Below are 22,217 nucleotides of genomic sequence, written 5' to 3' on the forward strand. Positions count from 1 at the left end.
TGAGGGCTGAGTATAACATAATAATTATTTTTATTGAAAAAAACAAGGCTTTACAATCACTTAAATCTTATTGTGCCTTAACCGCTTCTAGTTCAGCTGTCATTTTACTATAGGGCGGGCGGGAAGCAGTTAAAGAGGAGCTTTACCGAAGAGGGGAAGCTCCACTTGATGGCCTCCACCCACCCGCCAGTGCCACATTTGACACCTTGAGGCGGGAGCGGGTATCTGGTTTTCTCAGGTACCCGCTACCACTTCCTGCTGAGTTCGCCGTGGCAAACTCAGACAGAAGTTCAGCCCTTGCTGCAGCTGGCCCATTGAGAAAGCACACCGTGATTCACACATGCGCAATAGGAAACCGGCTTACCCTTACCCAAAATGGCGGCGCTAGCACCCGAGAGCCGATTCAAGAATTGGCTTGGATGAGGACACCGTGGGATCTCTGGACAGGTAAGTGCCCTTATAGTAAAAGTCAGCAGTTACAGTATTTTTTGATGGGGGGGCTGGAGCTCCGTTTTAAGGCACGATAAGCTTCAGGAGAGAGGATTATGGTATAGGATAACAAAAAAGTGACAACAAATGTAACCCTGTCCTTCTGAAAATGTAGCTAAAACTGTAAAACTCTACTCTTCAGACATTAAAACACAATCAGGTTTCACAAGTTTCTTTAGGCCTCAACCCACATTTTTCTATCTCTCCTAGATGCCTTCCTTCCTGGCAACAGGGTTTTGGCATAAACAACGCTTGTAAATGTGTTGATGTTAGGAGTGGCAAGTGCTTGGGCGTTAATTATTTCTTTGGTCAAAATAATAATTTATTCTGGTCATTGAAATTAGTTAATGCTCAAACACTAAAGACCGGTATACAAGCGCCAAGAGTTCTTTCTGCCAGAACCCAGCTGTTCTAAATGCCTATGTGTGCATGGACGCATAGGCTAACATGCAGGGGTGTTTAGAGGCAGTAAAAAATACCAGATGCCCCTAACGGCCACGTGTAATGGCCTGTGTACAATGAGCAGCTCATATTTCCTTATATCCACAGGCAGCAGCTTATATTTAGCTCTCCAGGTCACTCTTGGGTGAAGTCCATACAGATAGCTATTTTCCTGCTCCACTCGTTCTAGATTTGCCCTCCAGCAAGGCAGTGTATAACCTTTCTGGCCCATTATTAGCTTTCCCACACCAAGCAGCATGCGTGGGAGGTAGAGAACTCCAGCACAGCTTCCCTACCTGGCAACAGTCCGGGAGGCTGCAAGGTCACCTTAAATATTTATATCCTTCCTCAGCATGCACTACTGCAAATAATGACAAGTATTTCTCTAGCTAATGTGTAGTCATAAGCTATCTGGGTTTTTTTTATGATTAACTTCTTGTTAGGCCTGTCATAGAATTGTTTTCAGGTTTGTAAAGCCTGAAAAGCCTGTAAACAACATAAACCGCTGTGGAGATTTTTTTTTCAAAAGAAACCCGTTTAGTTAATTGCCATGCTAGTAAATGTACACATTTGATTATTTTAATTCATGAGACATCAAAGCAATCATCATATCAGCCAGTCAGAAATCCCTCCATTGTTAGTCACTGATATTAACAAGTATTTTAAGGGGAAGGTTTAACTGCTAAGTAGGTTGATGGAAGGAATTGCCTAGGCACCAGGGTATATCAATACATGTCCTTGAATGAAAGACACACAGGTGCATATTTAGATGGTACATACAGTATATGCTGTATGTGTAGCATGTCTATGTTCTTGCTAAAATATGTGTAGCACCCGCCTAGGTAGAGAGCATCATTTTTGGTCTTTCTGCTTAGCAGGAAGATGGTCAGGTAAAACTTAGAGTGTTTTCTGCTTACCAGGGAGCAGGATCTGTTAGTTAGGTCTGCTCATTGTGCTCACGTGCGGCTCAGCTTGTTTGACTGTCCCTCACTGGTCCGATGGGGAGGCGTATTGGACAGTGGGAGGAGACCTGACAAATGAGTGCACAGGCTTTGTTACAGTCCTGGCAATTGGCAGAAGAAAAGTGCTGCTTTGCATGTTGGGGTATTGTATAAAAGCTCAGGTAACACGTGCTCAGAGTCGGAGAACAGGGTCCAGGAGGGAGGGGACCTCTCCTCCATGGAGGTGGTCATGCGGCCTTGGGTGGTTGACCCAAGGGCCTAGAGAGAGAGAAGCTATACCCAGAGGTACTGAAGATCTGACTGGAAGGGAGACACCAGGAAGGATCTGATTCTGTCTACTGTGAGTACAGATCCGTGTCTTTGGGGCCTGTCAAGTGAGGGCCACCTCCTTCAGATCGAAGAATCAGTGGACGGGTGTAAGTAAAGGGGATGCTAGAGAGTATCCTGAAAAAAATGTAGTGCATCAAGTCTGCTGCTAGTGAGAGAAAGAAGACTTTTTTCCTCCATACATGTCGCTGCATGGTTAAAGCAGTGTGATTGCTTCCACAAATAATCCAGTGAGGTCAAGTGAGAGTTGTCCTTATCCATTGTGAATAGCTCCAGTTGGAGTATCCCACTAATCCTTTCTCCCATCCAAGTTCCAAAATAAAACACAAAAAAAGACAAATACCCTGGACTGGTCATTGAGTAACGAGCAAGTGGGAGTAAGGGTGGGACAGGTGGAAACCTCTAGCAACCAGCTGCAGGTACTCAGAGAGAAGCCTATGAAGTCAATACTCAGAAAGCCCTACGGGACAGTGCTACATACTGTATGAATAAAAGTACTTAGTATTCTGTTGTTATATACTCTGTTGGACTTGTCATCTGTTGCTTTGATTCAATAAATGTTACACTCCCTGCAAAAGAACCAAGGTTGCCTGAAATTTTCTTGAAGGTTGCATTCTACACTGGCTTTCCACAATAGTAATAGTAATGTATTAATTATTATTTATTAATATTAACAGAAAAAAGTTAATAGATAAAAAACAGGGAAAGCAGTCTTCTGGTGAAAGTGGTCAAACTACTCTAATACCTACCTCTGTATTGTTCAGATCTCTTGTCTGCAAGAGACAAAGCATGTCAGCTATAACCACTCTATATACATGTAGCCTTCTGTAATGAATATCTCAAATTTCTGCGCAAATGCAGACGTTTCATTAATCTCTTCCCTTGATATTGCTTACTACTTAGTAAAGCCGATATTCTCGGAAATGGCAATGTCAGTCAAGAAGAGTTCAAGGAAATCATTGAGAACACAATACAAGTTCAGCTGACACCAGCGCACATTAAAAGCTTTGTCGCACTCCTTGGAAACCAAGAGTCCAACAACATCTCTTTTATGAACTTCATTGCTTTCCTTCAAGACAGGTACCTCTATTTAATAAATCAACTGTAATATATTCATTTATTTATTGGACAACTACAAGGAAAATTAGGTTTAATATTGATAAATGTTAAGGTGAACACGTGGGGACTAAAAACATGCATGTATCATACACAGGGCTGCTGATAAGGGAGTACAGCCGGCCCTCATGTACAGGGCCCAGGTCCCATAATTTTTTTTTTAACAGAAAAATATTTTATTAGACAATTCAGCATTACAGTTCAATCAGTTTACAGAACACAATGATATAGAGGTTCAGTCTTCAGAACATCCGTGATCGTGCGGTTAATTCCCGCCCATTCACTAGTAAGGAATACAAACTTTATCTAACATCCAGTGTATCACAATAAGCAATCCATATCATCAACCCTATCATTTTCCTGCATTATAAAGATAGCATGTATAAAGAAGAGCTGGGGGGCAGGGAGGGGGAACAGGAAGGGGAGGGGGTGAGGGGAAAGGAGAAGGGAGGAGGATAAAGGGAGGGAGGGAGCCGCAGAGGACCAGGAGGAGGGAAGATCGCCTCAAGAGGCGACCCCATCATGCGTTCAGTCAGATAAAGGGTCAAAAACAGTACAGGCATCCATCCAAGCAGACCATATGTTATCATATTTTCCCGGACACTGTCTACTTTAATAGAGGCAACACCGAAGTCACCGACTTCTGCCAGGAGTCATGCGTGGGGGGATCCTCCGACTTCCATTTCAACATGATCTCATGTCTAGAATAGTATAATGAGAATGTCAAACACAGTTTACAGTATCTATCCCCCTCTATATCCTCCATATGGCTCAGCAATAGGAGTTTCGGGTCAGCTTGTATCTTAATCTTGCAAATGTCACCAAGAGTAGAGGCCACAGCCGCCCAGTAGGGTTGGAGTTTGGGACAAGATCAGACAATGTGCCAGAAAGTTCCTACCTCCTGTTCACATCTTTGAGCGAATCTGTCCCTAGCCGCAATTAAAGAGGGGATATATGCAGAAAGGCACTCCTCCCACTTCTCCTGTGTTTACCATTCTTCAGTCTGTGAATGAACAGGAAACTTAAGAGAACTTCCTATTAATTTATCTTTGCAGCTAAGACTGCAGAGAAGGGGACTGAAGAATCTATGGCCCGGATTGACGTAGCACTTACACCAACGTATCTCGAGATACGCCGCGTAAGTGCACATATGCGCCGTCGTATCTATGCGCCTAACTCTGAAAGCAAGATACGCCTGAAAATAGGCTTCATCCGACCAACGTAAGTTTCCTACGCCGTCGTATCGTGGGTGCATATTTACGCTGGCCGCAAGGGGCGCTCCCATTGATTTACACTTCCAATATGCAAATGAGTGAGATATGCCAATTCACGAACGTACTTGCGCCCGGCGCATTAATATACGCGGTTTACTTAAGTCTTACGTCCGGCGTAAAGTTAAGCCTCATGAAGCAGGTGTAAGTCAGCAGCATCAATGCAAATGGCTGCACCAGGGAACACAGCCGTCGTTTTTTACGTCATTTACGTAGTACGTGAATAGGGCTAGTCGTAGGTTACGTTCAAGTCATAGGCAGTGATTCGACGTAACTTAGGCAGTTGTTTCGACGTGATTCTGAGCATGCGCACTGGGAAGCGCCCATGGGATGGCGCATGCGCCGGTCGTTATTCGTATCTTGATGGTGCTCGGCCCATCATTTACATGGGGTCACACTTTATTAGCATGGCTCACGCCCACTGCCACTTACGACGAGTTACGCCAAGGGAACCCAGCGTAGATTAGGGAGCAAGTGCTTTGTGAATACTGTGCTTGCCGCTCTGCGCTACGTCGGCGTAGCGTATATTCGATACGCTACGCCGGCATAACTATGCGCCAAGGTATGTGAATCCGGGCCTATGTACTCAGTACCTTTCTCAATCTCAAATGTGAGACATCAGGGGTCTGATATTTCACCAAAGCCCACCAACAGGGCAGTTAAAAAATAAAAAAAATTCTAAACAATTATTTAAAAACAATTAAGGCCCCTGTGTTTGTATTCATTAATGATTTTGGTTTATTTTTTGTGAAAATATAATTTTATATTTTAGGGGGGTGCCCTGTCAGGTAGGCTGTACAGAGCCCTGTGGTTTCTACCAGCAGCCCTGACCATACATTGTACAGGGAGTACAACTTGATGAACTAATGTTGGAAAGGGATCTGAGTTTTGTTAAATTATAGCTTTAAAGTGTATTTTCATTTTAAAGGCTTTTTTTTTCTTTAGAACTGTTTCACACTGTCGTGCTGCAGTTTGGCCACAGCGTGGGTGCAATGCAGTACCCTCGATTTCCCATAGACTTCTATTATACCCTGCGTTTTTGGAGAGATTTCTGAAAGCGCACCAAAAGTGTTGCCCTTGCTGACACCACTGATATACCTCGGCCAGGTGACTCCCTGCCTGTCACACAAAGGATAAACATGTACACACTGATGAGATAAATGTTTAACTTGTAATAGTCACAGAAATGGCAAAACAGGCAAAATGAACAATCGTCTTTAAAATGGCAAAACACCAACAGGAAAAAAAAAAACAATGTAACACAATACAGTACTATTTTAAGCTACTCCCACCCATCCTGCAGGACTGAAGATTTAAATGTCAGCTCCCAAACCAAGAGATTTTCCCAAGTAAGCAAAAGGGATGAGAAAGAAAGATCAAACACAGGCTTTCAATGAAAAGAGTCAGGGTTTAACTCTCAGGAATTTAGGCAAGTAAATTCATAGCAGATACCCCAAGCGCATGAATAACTCTTCTGCTGGCTAGTTGGACCCCTTCCGTTGGTGCACAATAGAGATGTAGTCTCTTTGAAGAAAACTGAGTTGCCCAAAGCAGGGTAAAATGATGATCAGTTCTCTGGTGGTGGTGGCTTTGGTGACTTTCCAGCTCGGCCTGATCTGACCTGGATCCACATGGATCCACTCTGCTTCTTCACTCGCGTACGGCATGCAACACAGTCTCTCTCACCTACCCCCTTGTTTCAGAGCTTCTTGAATTTTAAATGTTCCCTCCCCTTTGCCAGTCCTTATGGGTGCTGTAGTTCTACGCCAGCTAATCTGTATGAAAGAATCCTACTTACAGCATATAAATCCCAGAGTCGCCAGCATTTCTGTATGGGTTGTGTGGTAACACTGCCGTGCTCTACATAACAGTAACATTGCACAGTGTTACAAGTCTATGGTGGTTTCATAGCTTCAAATGATAGTTGCTAGTTCTGCCTTTATCCTGTGCTCAACTTCCCAAACAGCTGGCAGAATATTTATCCATATAAGACATGAGAAAGTCTTCCACGACATAGCACAATCAAGAGAGGTTAGTTAAAACACTTTTGACCCTTTGGACAATAACATTGAAAGCAGGATCATATTTGCAATCACTTCTTCATATTTTGAAATTCTCTATTAAAAGAACTTAAAACATTGTATAGTGTTTGTGGTGACATGATAGCCGTAAGTAATGCATAGGTTCCTCTAAGTTACCGGTTAGTTACAAAGGGCATAGGGCATCACAATAGGAATGAAAAAAATATGTGGTTTATAACAATCTAGAGATTGTGATTAGGGTTGAGCGAACCCGAACTGTAAAGTTCGGGTTCGGTACGGACTTTGGGTTTTTCCCGAACCCGGACCCGAACCCGAATAATTGGAAAAAGTCTGGGTTCGGGTTCGGAGTTCGGGTATGTTTTGGCGCGCTGCACGGCAGCCAATCGCCATTCGTTTTACTACTGTGACTGGGAACTGATCACAGCCATGCCTACTTATGGCATGCCTGTGATTGGCCAGTGCAGCATGTGACCCATCATGTGACCAGCCTCTATATTAGATAGAGGCACACAGCACAGATCGTCACTCGGCTTCAGTTATCATAGGGAAAGGCTGCTGTTGCTGCTTAGGGACAGTGTTAGGTGTATCCTGCTTCAGAAATCTCAACAAGCACACTTTATTTCTTTGATATCTGCATCATCTTATGGTATCTGGCCCGTTGTCACTGTGCTTTAGTTATCATAGGGGAAGGCTGCTGTTGCTGCTTAGGGACAGTGTTAGGTGTATCCTGCTTCAGAAATCTCAACAAGCACACTTTATTTCTTTGATATCTGCATCATCTTATGGTATCTGGCTCGTTGTCACTGTGCTTTAGTTATCATAGGGAAAGGCTGCTGTTGCTGCTTAGGGACAGTGTTAGGTGTATCCTGCTTCAGAAATCTCAACAAGCACACTTTATTTCTTTGATATCTGCATCATCTTTTGGTATCTGGCTCGTTGTCACTGTGCTTTAGTTATCATAGGGAGAGGCTGCTGCTGCTGCTTAGGGACATTGTCAGAGAGCTGTATCCTGCTTCAGAAATCTCAACAAGCACTCTTTATTCCTGTGACAGATGCTGTGCTTCATATAGTTTAGGAATTTTGTTCAGCTATAGGGACAGTCAGCAATCTATAGGTGACTCTGAATATTTCAACAGCACTGCACCTGCCACACCTGTGCACCTGTGATATACTGTGTTTGTGTCCAGTACAAAGTTCAATTACAAATGTACACTAAATTCCCTAAAACCCTTTACAGCTTTGGGGGGTTGAATAATTTTGAACAAAACTGTATGGACCTCGTCCTCCAAGGTCAAAATCATTATATTTTGTATTTTTATTTTTTTTATGTTATTTTAAGTTATTTCCCTATCCACATTTATTTCCAGAGTACTTGCCATGCTCTTCCCGACATTTTGCTGCCATTTTCAGCCCTCCAGCCCTTTCCCTTAGTTTTTTAGAGACATTTTTGTAGTCAAAAGTCCGGGTCCCCATTGACTTCAATGGGGTTCGGGTTCGGGTCAAAGTCCGGGTTCGGGTTCGGTCCCGAACCCGAACTTTTTTTTCAAAGTCCGGGTTCAGGTCCGAACCCGAACATCCAGGTGTCCGCTCAACTCAAATTGTGATACTAATCCACATATAAATTAAATATAAGTTTTGGAAATCAAATTCTTTAACTGTGTCATTTTTAAAATGCTCTGTTTTTTTTATGAGGCCTACAACATCTGAACTAAAGGAAGAAATAGCAGTGCTTTCCTCATTATTAACAGTTCATCATCGGATTGATAAAATTCGTTACCAAAAAGCCTTTGAAATGGATTTATCAAGATACACCAATGCACAGTCTCCAAGAAAACTACAAGAGGCAAGTACTATAATTTGTGGAAGAATTTCATAGCAGCTGTACACCACTTTTATGATGAGCTCTCCAAAGCAATCTAGCAAAGAATGAAGCATTGCAGCTTATGGATCCTAGGATTTAATCCATATACACCAAGCAATGGGGTTTATTTACTAAAGGAAAATAGACTGTTCACTTTTCAAGAGAAGTTGTACTTTGCCAGGCAAATTTTCCCCAGAGTTTAATGAATGTGGTGAAGCTCTGTTGACTTCCACCATCCATCATGCAAAATTATATTTTTTTTGTAAAGTAAAATTGAAAAAGCTTCCCGCAAAAGGAAAATCCTATTTGCCTTTAGCAAATTAACCCAAATGCATTGGTCCCTGAGAACATCTAAAGGCTCCAGTGTGACAATCTCTACAAGCCCCAAACCCAGTGACTATGTAATGCACAGGACTCTAAGCTAAATCCTCTTTTATGTGTTCTTCCATAGATGCTGTGGCTCACAGCTCAAAGGATTCAGCAGCAGAGAGAGTGCTAGCAATTAAGTTAGTGAGCAGGGCTAAGGCCTCGTACACATGATACAAAAATCAGGAGGGAAAATTCATAAGACGAGCTGTCTGCGGATTTTTGGATCGTTAGTACGGTGTTTTCGACAGGCGATTTGACTTTTACATCAGACAAAAGTTGGATGTGCAGGCTATAACATTTTTGGAAAAACCATAAGGTTTAGGACCTCACGGATAAGAGGATGTCATACGTCCCGGAGGATAGCCTGTGCCTCGTATAGCACAGGCTATCCCCCAGGACGTGTGACATCCTCTTATCCGTGAGGTCCTAAACCTTATGGTTTTTCCATAACGGACGGTGTCTTGTGGCTGCCCAACCTGGATATAATTCCCACTGTGGCTTCGCCCCCCGTTCATGTACGCCCATATGCCTGTACGTGCCATTCAGTGGACGTACATATACATGCGGCGGTCGTTAAGCGGTGTGACATGTCATTTTGCTTAGGGCCCCAGGAGGTCAGGATCGGCACAATCTCCATGCACAGTTCAAAGCCGAACCGATCTCGGCTATTTTTACTGGCACATTCCAGCAACCACGGACATTTACGAACAGGGGAAAAAAAAGCAAGTTTCTACGAACTGTCCGTAAAAATAGGGACGGTTGGCAACACTGAGTCCAATCCATGGAGGTCCCACCTTGCTACTTATAGGTGCTGCTACGTACAGACAGCTTGGTTCTAGATACCACAGCATACCTTCAGAGGTCTAGTGTAGTCCATGCCTTGGTGGGTTATGGTGGGTGGTGATATGGTTATGCCTGATCTGTGTATATAAATAAACCCCTTAGTGTGTTACGTATGTGTATTGAAGTAATGTTTTCATTTCATTACAGCTACACTTGATGGTATGGGACCTCCTTCAGCAGAAGTTTTGGCAGTTTTGTAAAGTTTTCATCAGCATATGCAAAAATGATGAATGCAGTGCAGATAAGGAAAAATTAGATGCCATATTTTTTCGGTAAGTTTTTGAACTAAAGCTTTGATATACGTGGTTGTATTCCTCTCTAAAGAGGGGCTGATGTATCAAAAGTGGGGGAAACAGTAGACCTAATGACCAAGCAACCATATCCTTTGTTTTAATTATTTCCTATTGAACAAAAACCTCAATGATTGCTATGGATTGCAGTATGTTTATTCCAGTTTTCTACACTCCACTCAAGACAAATCATCCCTGTACATTTTTAAACCATAGTCAGTGAATTCACCTAACTTCTAGTGTGCATTTCATACCACAACTCATTATACACTATGGCCCGGATTCAGGTAGAATTAGCAGGGGCAGCCTTGCGCGAAAGCCGCCGTACATAAACAACGTAAATTGCGTACGCAGGGCTCGCACAACGTTTTGAATCGGTGTTAGTATGCAATTTGCATACTATACACTGAGCACAACGGGAACGCCACCTAGCGGCCACCGCAAGAATGCAGCCTAAGATATGCGGGCATAAGAGCCTTATGCCGCGCAGATCTTAGGCTGCAGTCGGCGTAACGAGGTTCCTGAATCAGGAGCACTCGTTACGCCGGGGCAAGTAAGCAATTGCGCTGTGTAACCTATGGTTACACAGGCGCAATTGCTTCTTGAATCTACCCCTATGCAAACCAAGCTCATCACTTCTAGGGGGCACATGTTCCACTAAATGGGAGCCCAAGCTTTTCTTATAGGAAGGGTATTTGTGGATGTCAGAACACAGAGTTATTTTTCATTAAGTATTAAACTGGATTCTTAAAGCACCTGACTGGAAAGTTGGATGATGGCCCATGAGCAGGAATTCGCATCTAGAATGTTTGATACATGTACAGTAAAACCTTGGTTTGTGAGCATAATTTGTTCCAGAAACATGCTTGTAATACAAAGCACTTGTATATCAAAGCATTTTTTTTTGTAGGGTATAAAAGAGAAGAGAGGCGCCTCTAAGTGTAGAAATAAGTTGCTAAATGTTGTACCTTCATTAAATGTAACCATATTGCTACACTTAGAGGCTCCTCTCTTTTTTTGTATACTCAGTTGTGACATGACACTACTCTTATATCAAGACATCGCTTGTTTATCAAGGCAAAATGTATTAAAACATTTTGTTTGTCTTGCAAAACGCTCTCAAACCAAGTTACTCTCAAATCAAGGTTTTACTGTATTAGGAATTGTTTGTAGCTTGGCTAAGACAGCTGTTACTTTTTTGGCAATACTATTATTGCACTTTTTATTTTAAGCCACTAGAGGCTGCTGTTGTTTAATAGTAATATTTTGTACATTTTATAGATAACACTTTCAAGTGAAAACATATTAGCATTTTCACTCAGTAGAGAAGAGGTACAGTACAGACGATGGGAAAATCAGACGAAAAATACAGATTTCAAATCAATCGTAAGATAATCTGATCATTAGTACACAGCTTTCCAGAGCTGATCAGGTCAATTCATGCAAAATTATCCGAAGGGACAAACATTAACATTTTTCTCCCTTCTTTTCTTACTATATTATTTTTAATTGGTACAGTATTTGTCCGAAGAAAATTGGAAGAGCAAGACCACAAAGTCACATTAAAAGTCGTACCAAAAGTAGCGCAGGAACCTTTTCTGAAGTCGCAGCGACTTCTGTAATGTCAGTAGGAATGTCTCTAATAGAAATACATTGAATTTCACATGTCCTGCGACTGTCCCGGTCTCACAAGTCAGATCCCAAGTCGCAGAAGTGGGAAAGGAGTCTTAGTGGTATCACCATTATTAATATTTTTTAATACTATTACTATAGGATGAATTATATTCTTCTACCAGAAGAGCTGGAGGCCCTATGGTACAGCTTGCCAATCACTTATCCTGTTGAATCAGTTTCTTTGAAAATGTTTCTCTCATTTTTCGTGAACATGAAAAAACCAAAGGACTGTGGTAAGTTATGGAAATCTTTATATTATACTTTTTTTTTTCTTATGCATTTTTATACATTTCTTACACATTTTTCCATGTATTAAACTATAGTAACATGCCATGTAGTAAAATATAGCCAAACAATCAAATTCATTGACAGACACTATTTTCTGAATGTGATCTGTTTTAAATCAGAGTTCCTACATATGTTTTCATTTTTTTTTGTTTTGAGCAGGAAACACGTAAGCAATCTGGACTTTGAAACTGTATGGAATGGAGGGAAAGATTAAAGTAACACAACAGATGGAGTTTTATCTCTCTGCTCATCAGAAAGTTAGAAATACTTTTCTAAAAAAAAAAAAAATATGATATTTAATAAATTGTCAGAGATTTAAGCATCCGCTATAAGTTTAAAGCTAAAAGAAGCTTCTGTTTTTTATAAGCTGTCCTCCAGATTTTCTCCAATATGCAAGAAAGAATCATATAGAGACGGTTTGTCAAAATATACACCGATCAACCAGAACATTGGGCCAGATTCACAAATGAGATACGACGGCGTTTCTCCTGATTCATAGAATCAGTTACGCATAGATATCCATAAGATCCGACAGGTGTAATTGTTTTACACTGTCGGATCTTAGGATGCAGTACCGCGCCCGCCGCTGGGGGGAGTTCGCGTCGTAAACCAGCGTCGGGTATGCAAATTAGGAGTTACGGCGGATCCACAACGGTTTTTCGCGTTCATTACGTCGCCGCTAGTCAAGTTTCCCGTCGCAAAGTTAGTAGTTTTTTTTGGTGCCCTAACTTTAGTCAGCAAGTGTATTGCTGTCTAAAGTATGGCCGTCGTTCCCGCGTCGAAATTCAAAATTTAACATCGTTTGCGTAAGCCGTCCGGGAATACGGAAGTATGCTAGGCGCGTCGCCGTTCAAAAAAATTACATCACGGCGCGCAAAGCACGGCAGGAGTTAGGAAACGGAGCATGCGCAGTAGGTCCGGCGCGGGAGCGCGCCTAATTTAAATGGCACACGCCCATTTCAATTGGTCCGCCTTGCGCCGGAGGCCGCGGGCGTAGTTTTCATCGCAAGTGCTTGGTGAATCAGGCACTTGCGATGAAAAATTGCGGCGGTGTAACCTATCTAGGATACGTTACGCCGCCGCGATTCTACGTGAATCTGGCCCATTATAACCACACTTAATGAGGAAGTAAACCTTCCTGTATTGTTTGTACCTATATAAGGCTTACCTATAGGTACTGTAAATATCTCCTAAATGTGCGCCGTTTAGGAGATATTTACTGTAGACTGTGACGATGAAGCCCATGCCGTTTCTTCAGAAGCCTGTGGCATGACCGGCGGCTCTCAAGCGCATGCACTGGAGTGACATCACATGGCTCCGGCCAGTCACACAACCAGAGGTGTTTGCAGGTAAGTGTCACATAATGTGCTAGTATGCAAAGCATACGAACACATTATCCCTTTACTTTGTAGGCAAGAGTTTACTTCCTCTTTAATATTGAGAGGGCCCCCTTTTGCCACCAAAACAGCCCCAACCCGCTGAGGCATGGACTCTGTTAAACCTCTGAAGGTATGTTGTCGTATCAGGCACCAAGCCGTCAGTAGCAGATCCTTAAGGAGAAGTCCAGCCAAAGCTCGTTTTGGCTGGGCTTCTCCTATGGATCACAGGAGTGCAATTCGTTTTGCACTCATATCACCTATTTTCAGCAGAGAGTAGACTGAAGTCCACTCTCTGCTGACGTCACTGGAATCAATCCAGGCACCACATCATCACGACAATGGAAGTCGGGATCCGCCAGGTGCCTGGACTGACAACCGTCTTAGCCTCTCAGCGAGCCGCTGAGAGCCTGAGGCCCCGTACACACGTCCGAGAAACTCGACGGGCAAAACACATCGTTTTGCTCGTCGAGTTCCTTGTGAAGCCGCCGAGGATCTCGGCGAGCCAACTTTTCCCATTGACTAACAAGGAAATAGAGAACATGTTCTCTTTTTGGCCCGACGAGATCCTCGTCGGTTTCCTCGGCCAAAAGTGTACACACGACCGGTTTCCTCGGCAGAATACGTCTCCCATCGAGTTTCTGGCTGAATTCTGCCGAGAAACTCGGTCATGTGTACGGGGCCTCAGAGTGCCCGCTCCCCACCCCTCCACAACTCAGTGCTCCAATGAGCGAAGAGGAGCAGAGCAGACAGTCTACAGCTCCCAGCTCACAGAGCTCTGAAAACCGAGTGATCGGCGACGTTTGATCGATTGGTTTTCAGTGCAGAGGCACCGGGGGACTGATGCTGCATCCATCTAGGTAGGTATGATTCTAAACCCATCCTTTTCTTTTAAGGCTCCATGCACACTAGTGTTTTTTTAACCTCCCTAGAAGCTAAATACTGTAGTGTTATGTGTCCATGCACACTACTTTAGGCTATTAGCGTTTTTTGAGCTTCAGCATCTAGTAGCAGAAAAATAAATAAACATTTTGTAGAGTTTCTTTGAGCGTTTTTCCAGCAGAAACGCTGCTAATAATCCTAAATGCTACTAAGAATTTTTGGAGCTTTTTTTTCCTTTTACTGCAAAAACCCTAATAAAATAAACTCACGCTCCCAAACACTCCTAAAACGCTATTACAAGAAGCTGTTACCAGTGTTTTTTATCCAGCATTAGCTTTTTATTTTTATTTTTTTACTGCAAAAACACAAATCCAATGCCAACGCTCCTAAGACACTGCTAAAATGCTACTACAGAAAGCTATTACCGGTGTTTTTTTTAGCTTAAAAACCACTAGTGTACATGGAGCCCTAAAGTGGTTGTAAACCCCAGACATTAAATATTAACAAAGTATATCCCTCTATAGTGAGTGTCAATTAAGAGCACCAAGTGTAATTTCTGTCATTTCCTTTTTCTGCTTCCTTCCTCTGCTATTAGCATGATTCACTTCTGAGAAGTTTATCTGACACCAAGTGAAAAATGGTGACAGGGGAGGGATCTCTAGCTGATTGACAGCCTTAGCTCTGTTCCTGTGAGCTGCATGTAAGGGGAGGGGGGTCTCTTCCCTCCAATCAGCTCTCAGAGCTATCCTTACTGAGCTTGGCAGAGTGTCATTTCAGCTCTCTTCCCCCTTTTTCTAAATGCTCAGACAAGCTTTAAAAATCCAGCACTTTAAATGGATGTAGAAAAGAGAAGACTGCAGATAGACAGGTACAACTCATGCAAGAGGATTTGTTTCATCTCTATGTATCATCTAAGGCCAGTCACTTCACTGGGTGTATATAAGGGTTCACAGCCACTTTAAAATCTCTGCCTTGCCTTTTTCCATGGTGCATCCATCTTCCCCAGGTTATCGATGTTCAATGCACAGGCACCAAGCCATCCACATGATGTTAAAAAAAAACAAAAAACGTGATTCATAAGACCAGGCTATCTTCTTCCAATGCTCTGTGGTCCAGATATGATGCTCACAGCCGATTGTGGGCACTTTTGGCTGTGGACATAGGTCAGAATGGGCAAACTGTGATGCACTGTGTGCTGGTACCTTTCTTTTGGAACCAGCATTAACTTTTTCAGCAATTAGAGCTACTGTAGCTCTTCTACTGGATCAGACAACACAGGCCAGCCTTCGTTGATGCATGCTTTAATGAGCAATGGCTGCTCATGGTCCTGTCGTCTGTTTTCCTTCCTTGGACCACATTTGATATGAATGTACAATGTATATGTTAAGCACTGCATAAATTGACAGCGCTATAGAAGTACCTGTAATAAATACTAATAAATATTTTTTGACCACATCAACTTCAGGTACAACTTGTTTACTTAATATATCCCACCCACTTTCTGATGTCATTGTAACAGGATAATTATTGTTGCTTACATTACCTGTAAGTAGTCACAATGTTATAAATATATACAGTACAGACCAAAAGTTTGGACACACCTCATTCAAAGAGTTTTCTTTATTTTCATGACTATGAAAATTGTAGATTCACACTGAAGGCATCAAAACTATGAATTAACACATGTGGAATTATACAAAACAAAAAAGTGTGAAACAACTGAAAATATATTTCATATTCTAGGTTCTTCAAAGTAGCCACCTTTTGCAGCAGACACATCTCTAGAACTGTTAAGAGGAGACTGTGTGAATCAGGCCTTCATGGTAGAATATCTTCTAGGAAACCACTGCTAAAGAAAGGCAACAAGCAGAAGAGACTTGTTTGGGCTAAAGAACACAAGGAATGGACATTAGACCAGTTGAAATCTGTGCTTTGGTCTGATGAGTCCAAACTTGAGATCTTTGGTTCCAACCCCCGTGTCTTTGTGAGACGCAGAAAAGGTGAACGGATGGACGCTACATGCCTGGTTCCCACCGTGAAGCATGGAGGAGGTGTGATGGTGTGGGGGTGCTTTCCTGGTGACACTGTTGGGGATTTAATCAAAATTGAAGGCATACTGAACCAGCATGGCTACCACAGCATCTTGCAGCGGCATGCTATTCCATCCGGTTTGCGTTTAGTTGGACCATCATTTATTTTTCAACAGGACAATGACCCCAAACACACCTCCAGGCTGTGTAAGGGCTATTTGACCAAGAAGGAGAGTGATGGGGTGCTGCGCCAGGTGACTACCTCTTGAAGCTCATCAAGAGAATGCCAAGAGTGTGCCAAGCAGTAATCAAAGCAAAAGGTGGCTACTTTGAAGAACCTAGAATATGAAATATATTTTCAGTTGTTTCACACTTTTTTGTTATGTATAATTCCACATGTGTTCCTTCATAGTTTTGATGCCTTCAGTGTGAATCTACAATTTTCATAGTCATGAAAATAAAGAAAACTCTTTGAATGAGAAGGTGTGTCCAAACTTTTGGTCTGTACTGTATAACAATGTAATATAAAATAAATATAACCATGGAGACAGCATAGTGGCTGGGTGGATCCTTGACTAAAATCCCAAGCAGGACACTATATGCATAGTCTGCATGTTCTCCCTGTGTTTGTGTGGGTTTCCTTTATATACACTTCTGTTTTCTCCCACACTGCCAAGATATGCTGTCAGTTTTTGTTTTCTATTGCGCATATTATGTGAGGAAAGCTATTTTGCTTAATTGGAAGATGCCCAAGCCGCCCCGGATCTTTGCATGGAGAAAGCTGGTGAATGATGCACTCCCACTATATAAGCTTACATTCATGGGCTGCAACTGCCCTACCAAGTTTCAGAAAATATGGTCGAGGTGGGTGAAGGCTCGACGCCTCACGGTATAGTTTGTGGATAGGGGTCTTGCCGTGCCGGTTCCTCCTCCCCCCTCAGAAGCTTACTGCTCTGTGCTACATTTCATCCGCCCCCCCCAGGCCGAGTGGGTGGCTGGGAAGCCCTGACATATATGTGTACACATTCGTGCCCTGATTTTAGATATCATATGTTTGTTATTTGATTTACTTTGTCTATTGATGTACCTCCTGGCTATCAGATGATCTAGTTGTCTTGTGTTAGAGGCTTCGTTCTACTTTCATGTACTGTCTACAGCTCTTCACATGTACAATGGTACTTTTCTTTTTTTCTAATAAAATTCCTTCTGTTAAAAAGATATGCTGTCAGGTTAACTACTACAGCTCTTTGCGTGTACAATCATAGGGGGCTATTTACGAAAGGCAAATCCACTTTGCACTACAAGTGCAAAGTGCACTTGAAATTGCACTTGGAAGTGCAGTCGCTGTGTAACCAAAGAGTGAAGGTTTATGCACATGCTGGTGGCTGCAGTAGAGGCAGTGATGGTCCCCATGCTTCCACACATGGTTCGTTCCAGGGTTCCCCTGCTCTTACTGGGAGCTTGGGACCATATCAACTCATTTCAGGATGCCAAGCGGGGGAGACCGAGGAACATCCATTCTCTGATCTCTTCTGCACTTAAAAGGGGTTGTAAAGAATTTTTTTCCCCCTAAATAGCTTCCTTTACCTTAGTGCAGTCCTCCTTCACTTACCTAATCCTTCAATTTTGCTTTTAAATGTCCTTATTTCTTCTGAGAAATCCTCACTTCCTGTTCTTCTGTCTAACTCACCACCGTAATGCAAGGCTTTCTTTGTGGTGTGGAGAAAGCCTCTTGAGGGGTGAGGGGGCGAGCAGGAATGTCAGGACGCCCACTAACACACAGCTCCTTTCTCTATCTGCAAAGAAGAAAGTGTCCTGACTTGCCTGCTCGCCCCCTCCCCCCTCAAGAGGCTTTCTCCACACCAGGGAGAAAGCCTTGCATTACTGTGTGTAGTTACAGACAGAAGAATAGGAAGTGAGGATTTCTCAGAAGAAATAAGAACATTTAAAAACAAAATTGAAGGATGAGGTAAGTGAAGGAGGACAGCACTAAGGTAAAGGAAGCTATTTAGGGGGGGGGGGGGGAAATTCCTTTCCAACCCCTTTAATAAACCAGAAGCAATGATGATTTTGTAATTTACAGTTTCTGAGCTGTTACTCCCTGTATTAACCAGAAAAGCAGCAAACCGAGTAGATTTGTGCTCTGTTAGTTGGTTTGGAGGACCGGGGAGACATTGGGGGGCTAAGAGAGCCCCCAATGTCTTCATAAAAAAAACACCTTTTGTAATGGTTGTGCGCATTAGCCCATGAAAAGCTGTATACAACGTCAATTTTGTTCAGGTCTCAGTGATGTTATATGAATGGCATAACCTCCCCCCCCCCTTTTTTTTCTTTCAGTTATACAATACACAAACTGTTAACGGATGCCAGGACCTTATCAGTCCATTTATTGGACACACAGACCATTTCCATTACTAATCCACATTCCCCTCCGCAAACTTAAGCAATCCAGAGATCTAACAGATACCGCTCGTAGACAGCCAATACTCATCTAAGCTAGACTGGTTTCATAACTAAAAACTAAATTATTGCACAGCCAGAATATAGACATATTTACCTCCCTCTGTTAATTTGGGTGTTTTGAGCCCAAACATTAACCTAGAAGTACTGGGAGCAGAGCCAGCACAAAAGACAAACTGGGCATCCGAAACCTGTCAAGTTTATATGCATTTTAAAGCTAAAGTCAGGCTGGACAATAACCTGTACGTTAGCAGGCTCTACCCAGTAGGTACTCAGAGATATACATACAGAAAACTGTATTTGGGACATAAACATTGTGACATTCCCAGAAACCACTCTTCAGACGCTTAATTGGTCAGATTGCCTGTCAACACCCTTTTCATCCCAGAGAAATGGGTAATGCCAGGACAGTTTGGCAGCTCTTATTAACGTCAAACCAAGGAACACCCAACAGGACTTGTGAGAGCCACTGTACAGCTTTCGTTGGTCTCTGTTGAAATCAGGACATTGCAAGTATTTTTCCTTCAACTCTTTATTCCTCAGTTGTTTTATTGCATCTTTCTAACACTCTTTTTCTGTAAATATTTTATTTGCATCATTTTGACCTTTTTTATTATTAAACCCCATTTTGAAAAGTGTTACCCTCATCTCTAATGCTTTCAACGTAAACTAAAAAGAATCCCTGTTTCTTGAAGAGCGCTACAGTATAGTATAATTTCTTTGAACATACTTGTCTGTGGTGACAGTGTGTGTTAGACGTTTGTTGCCCTTCACACACCCACATAGACCCCGACTGCACCACGCATGTGAGGATATCACAATATCACGGACGCATGTAAATTTAAAGTGGTCATAAATCCTAGCATTTTATTTTTTGCCTACAGCCTGAATTTAGCTTTGAAATACATATAAACTTGACAGGTTTCGGATGCCCAGTTTGCCTAGCAGAGGAATTGGGCTGCTCCCAGTACTTCTAGGTTAATGATGTTCGGGCTCAAAAAAACTCTAAATTAACAGAGGGAGGTAAATATGTCTATATGCTGGCTGTGCAATAATTATTTCATGAGTTATGAAACCAGTCTAGCTTAGATGAGTATTGGCCATCCCCTCCAACTGAGCTATCTACGACCGGTGTCTGTTAGTTCTCTGGATTTCTCAAGTTTGCGAGAGGGTGACGGTTTTACTAAGGTTTCCAGAGGGGAATGTGGATTGGTTAATGGAAAGGGTCTGTGTGTCCAATAAATGGACTGATCAGGTCCTGGCATCAGTTAACAGTTTGTGTATTGTGTCTTCACATAACATCACCACATGCAGTGCATACTAGCACATTATATTGCCTTGCAGGTTTTTTTTTTTTTTTTTACAGAGTTTACTATCGTTTTAGGACTTGGCATATTTGGTACCTCAATGCAACCCCATCTTTTATATTTTACCAAAAATTTGGTATTATATTTCCTGAAAATATGCATTTGATAAACAGTTGCTCCAATGCCATGAAAAAAAAATGCAACTACCATCTCTTTATTTCTCTGCTTTCAGAAACTATATATCATTTTCTGGGGGAGTTTAAAGTTATTTTATGGGCAAAAATGCTGATTTTTTTTTCACGTGTGCAAAAAAAAAAAAAAAATATATAAAAGAATTGCTCTAGAACAGATATGGTTAATTGACTCCTGTCCTTGTCTCTAGAATGTAAGCCTGTGAAATGGGCACATTGAATTGTATGCTCCTTGAAGGCAGGGACTGATGTGAATGTACAATGTGTAAACCGCTACATATGTTGTCGAAATTACCTGTAATAAAATAACTCCTATGTATTTTTAACAGAAAAGATGATCGACTTGTTTTACTGACAATATTTTTTTTCCTAAAGGACCCAGAAGAGCTAGTCCAGTTCAAACAATTCAAAACCAGCTTGCAGCAGATATCATCAAATACTGGAAAGAAATAAAATCCGTTCTGAGAAGTAGAGACCCTTTGGGTACAGGACAAGTCTCCTTCACAGAGATTTGCGCCATCTTCTTGACACTAAAGCTGAATATCGGCCCCATGGAATTTGATACATTGTGCCAAGCATTTGATTTCAATCAAGATGGAAACTTTCACTATATTCAATTTCTAAAATTTTACATCAAGAAAAACATCACTTTACAATAGTTACAAGTATATTTTTCCCCAAAATTGTGATGTTGCTTACTAGTTATAGATTCAGACTGGGAACGCTGCACTGTATAAAACTTCTGAGGAGCTACTCATCCCAAAATGTACAGCAGGTGGAATGTTGGGCAACCCTTTGACCATGGCTCTGAGGATGTATGAGTGATGTGTAATCTCACACTAATACTAAAGCTTCGTACACATGATCGGATTTTCCAATGAGAATTGTGTGATGACAGGCGGTTGTCGGAAAATCCAACCGTTTGTATGCGCCATCGGACAATTGTTGTTGGATTTGGTGGTGGTGCTAAAGAGCTGAAAAAAAAAAAAAAACATGTAGTTTGTTGGCCGACAATTCTTTATCATTTGTATGCAAGACAAGTTCCTGGCCAACGCCCTTCGAACAAAAGTCCTACGCTTTATCCGATGAAAATCCGATCAGGTGTACGAGGCTTAACACTGATCTTGGAGGGCACAGTTTCTCTGAACATATCCCCCTTGACCCAGTGATCCCTCACGGCTCCTTCTTTCATAGCAAACATTCAATAAAATGTTAGCCGAGACCTGGGGTAGTGGCAACCCCATTCCTCCAGTCATTTGACAGTGTTTAGGCCTAGTGACTGGCGGATCGACCCAAGCACAGTCACAGTGTAGGAACATATTTTGCTTTTACATATCCAGAAATGTCAAGTATTGTGAATGGCTGCAGAAGAGGAAGGCACACCAAGGGATTTTTGGTAAGGAGATTAAAAGGCGGCAATTGGGGGCTTTTCCAGAGACACTAATGCTTTGCCCTGCATAAGCAAACTGACCATGCCTCCTTATATAATCCTTTTTTTAATATATATATTATATGAATAAAATATATTGTATATGAAAATTTTGCAGCTTAAACAAAAGCGAGAGTAGAGCCCTCTTAAACTGACAGCAAATTCCAACAGTGGTGTCCTAGCACAGCTTCTCCCTGTGAAGAGGCTACCAGATGGTACAGAGCTATTCAGCCATGCCGTGCACACATTTTTTTTCCCTGGGGGCGATGTTTTAACTACAATGCTGAAACTCATGTGTTTAACATTAACATTTTTCTATAAAATGTGTAATGCTTGCTTTAGTGTATTCTAATAATTGACCACATTTTTTTTCTTTATTACTTTACCAAACCATGTTTATTAAAGTGCATTTGGCCAACTGTTTATATTACATTCATTATACATATATACAAAGCAAAATATATCTTAAAATTAAACATTAAAAAGTATTTAAAACATAGCCAGAAAAGGCGAGATAAATCCAATTTTTTTTCCTCCTAAAGAAATATTATTCATACACATTTGAGTAG

The 22,217-nt window shown here is 41.9% G+C and overlaps 1 protein-coding gene across 2 annotated transcripts in view; it reads left to right on the forward strand.

Annotated features, from left to right (window-relative positions):
• The window catches only part of LOC120932146, an 89,410-nt gene extending 79,396 nt beyond the window's left edge, over positions 1 to 10,014 (forward strand). For both annotated transcript variants that reach the window (XM_040344323.1, XM_040344324.1), the window contains exons 14-16: positions 3,123 to 3,299; positions 8,341 to 8,491; positions 9,869 to 10,014. In XM_040344323.1, the coding sequence (XP_040200257.1) occupies positions 3,123 to 3,299; positions 8,341 to 8,491; positions 9,869 to 9,997 (457 nt within the window). In that variant the 3' untranslated portion in view covers positions 9,998 to 10,014. The remainder of the gene's footprint in view (positions 1 to 3,122; positions 3,300 to 8,340; positions 8,492 to 9,868) is intronic.
• Positions 10,015 to 22,217: the final 12,203 nt, after the last annotated feature.

Source organism: Rana temporaria, chromosome 3, assembly GCF_905171775.1.
Source record: "Rana temporaria chromosome 3, aRanTem1.1, whole genome shotgun sequence".
NCBI classification, from domain to species: Eukaryota; Metazoa; Chordata; class Amphibia; order Anura; family Ranidae; genus Rana; species Rana temporaria.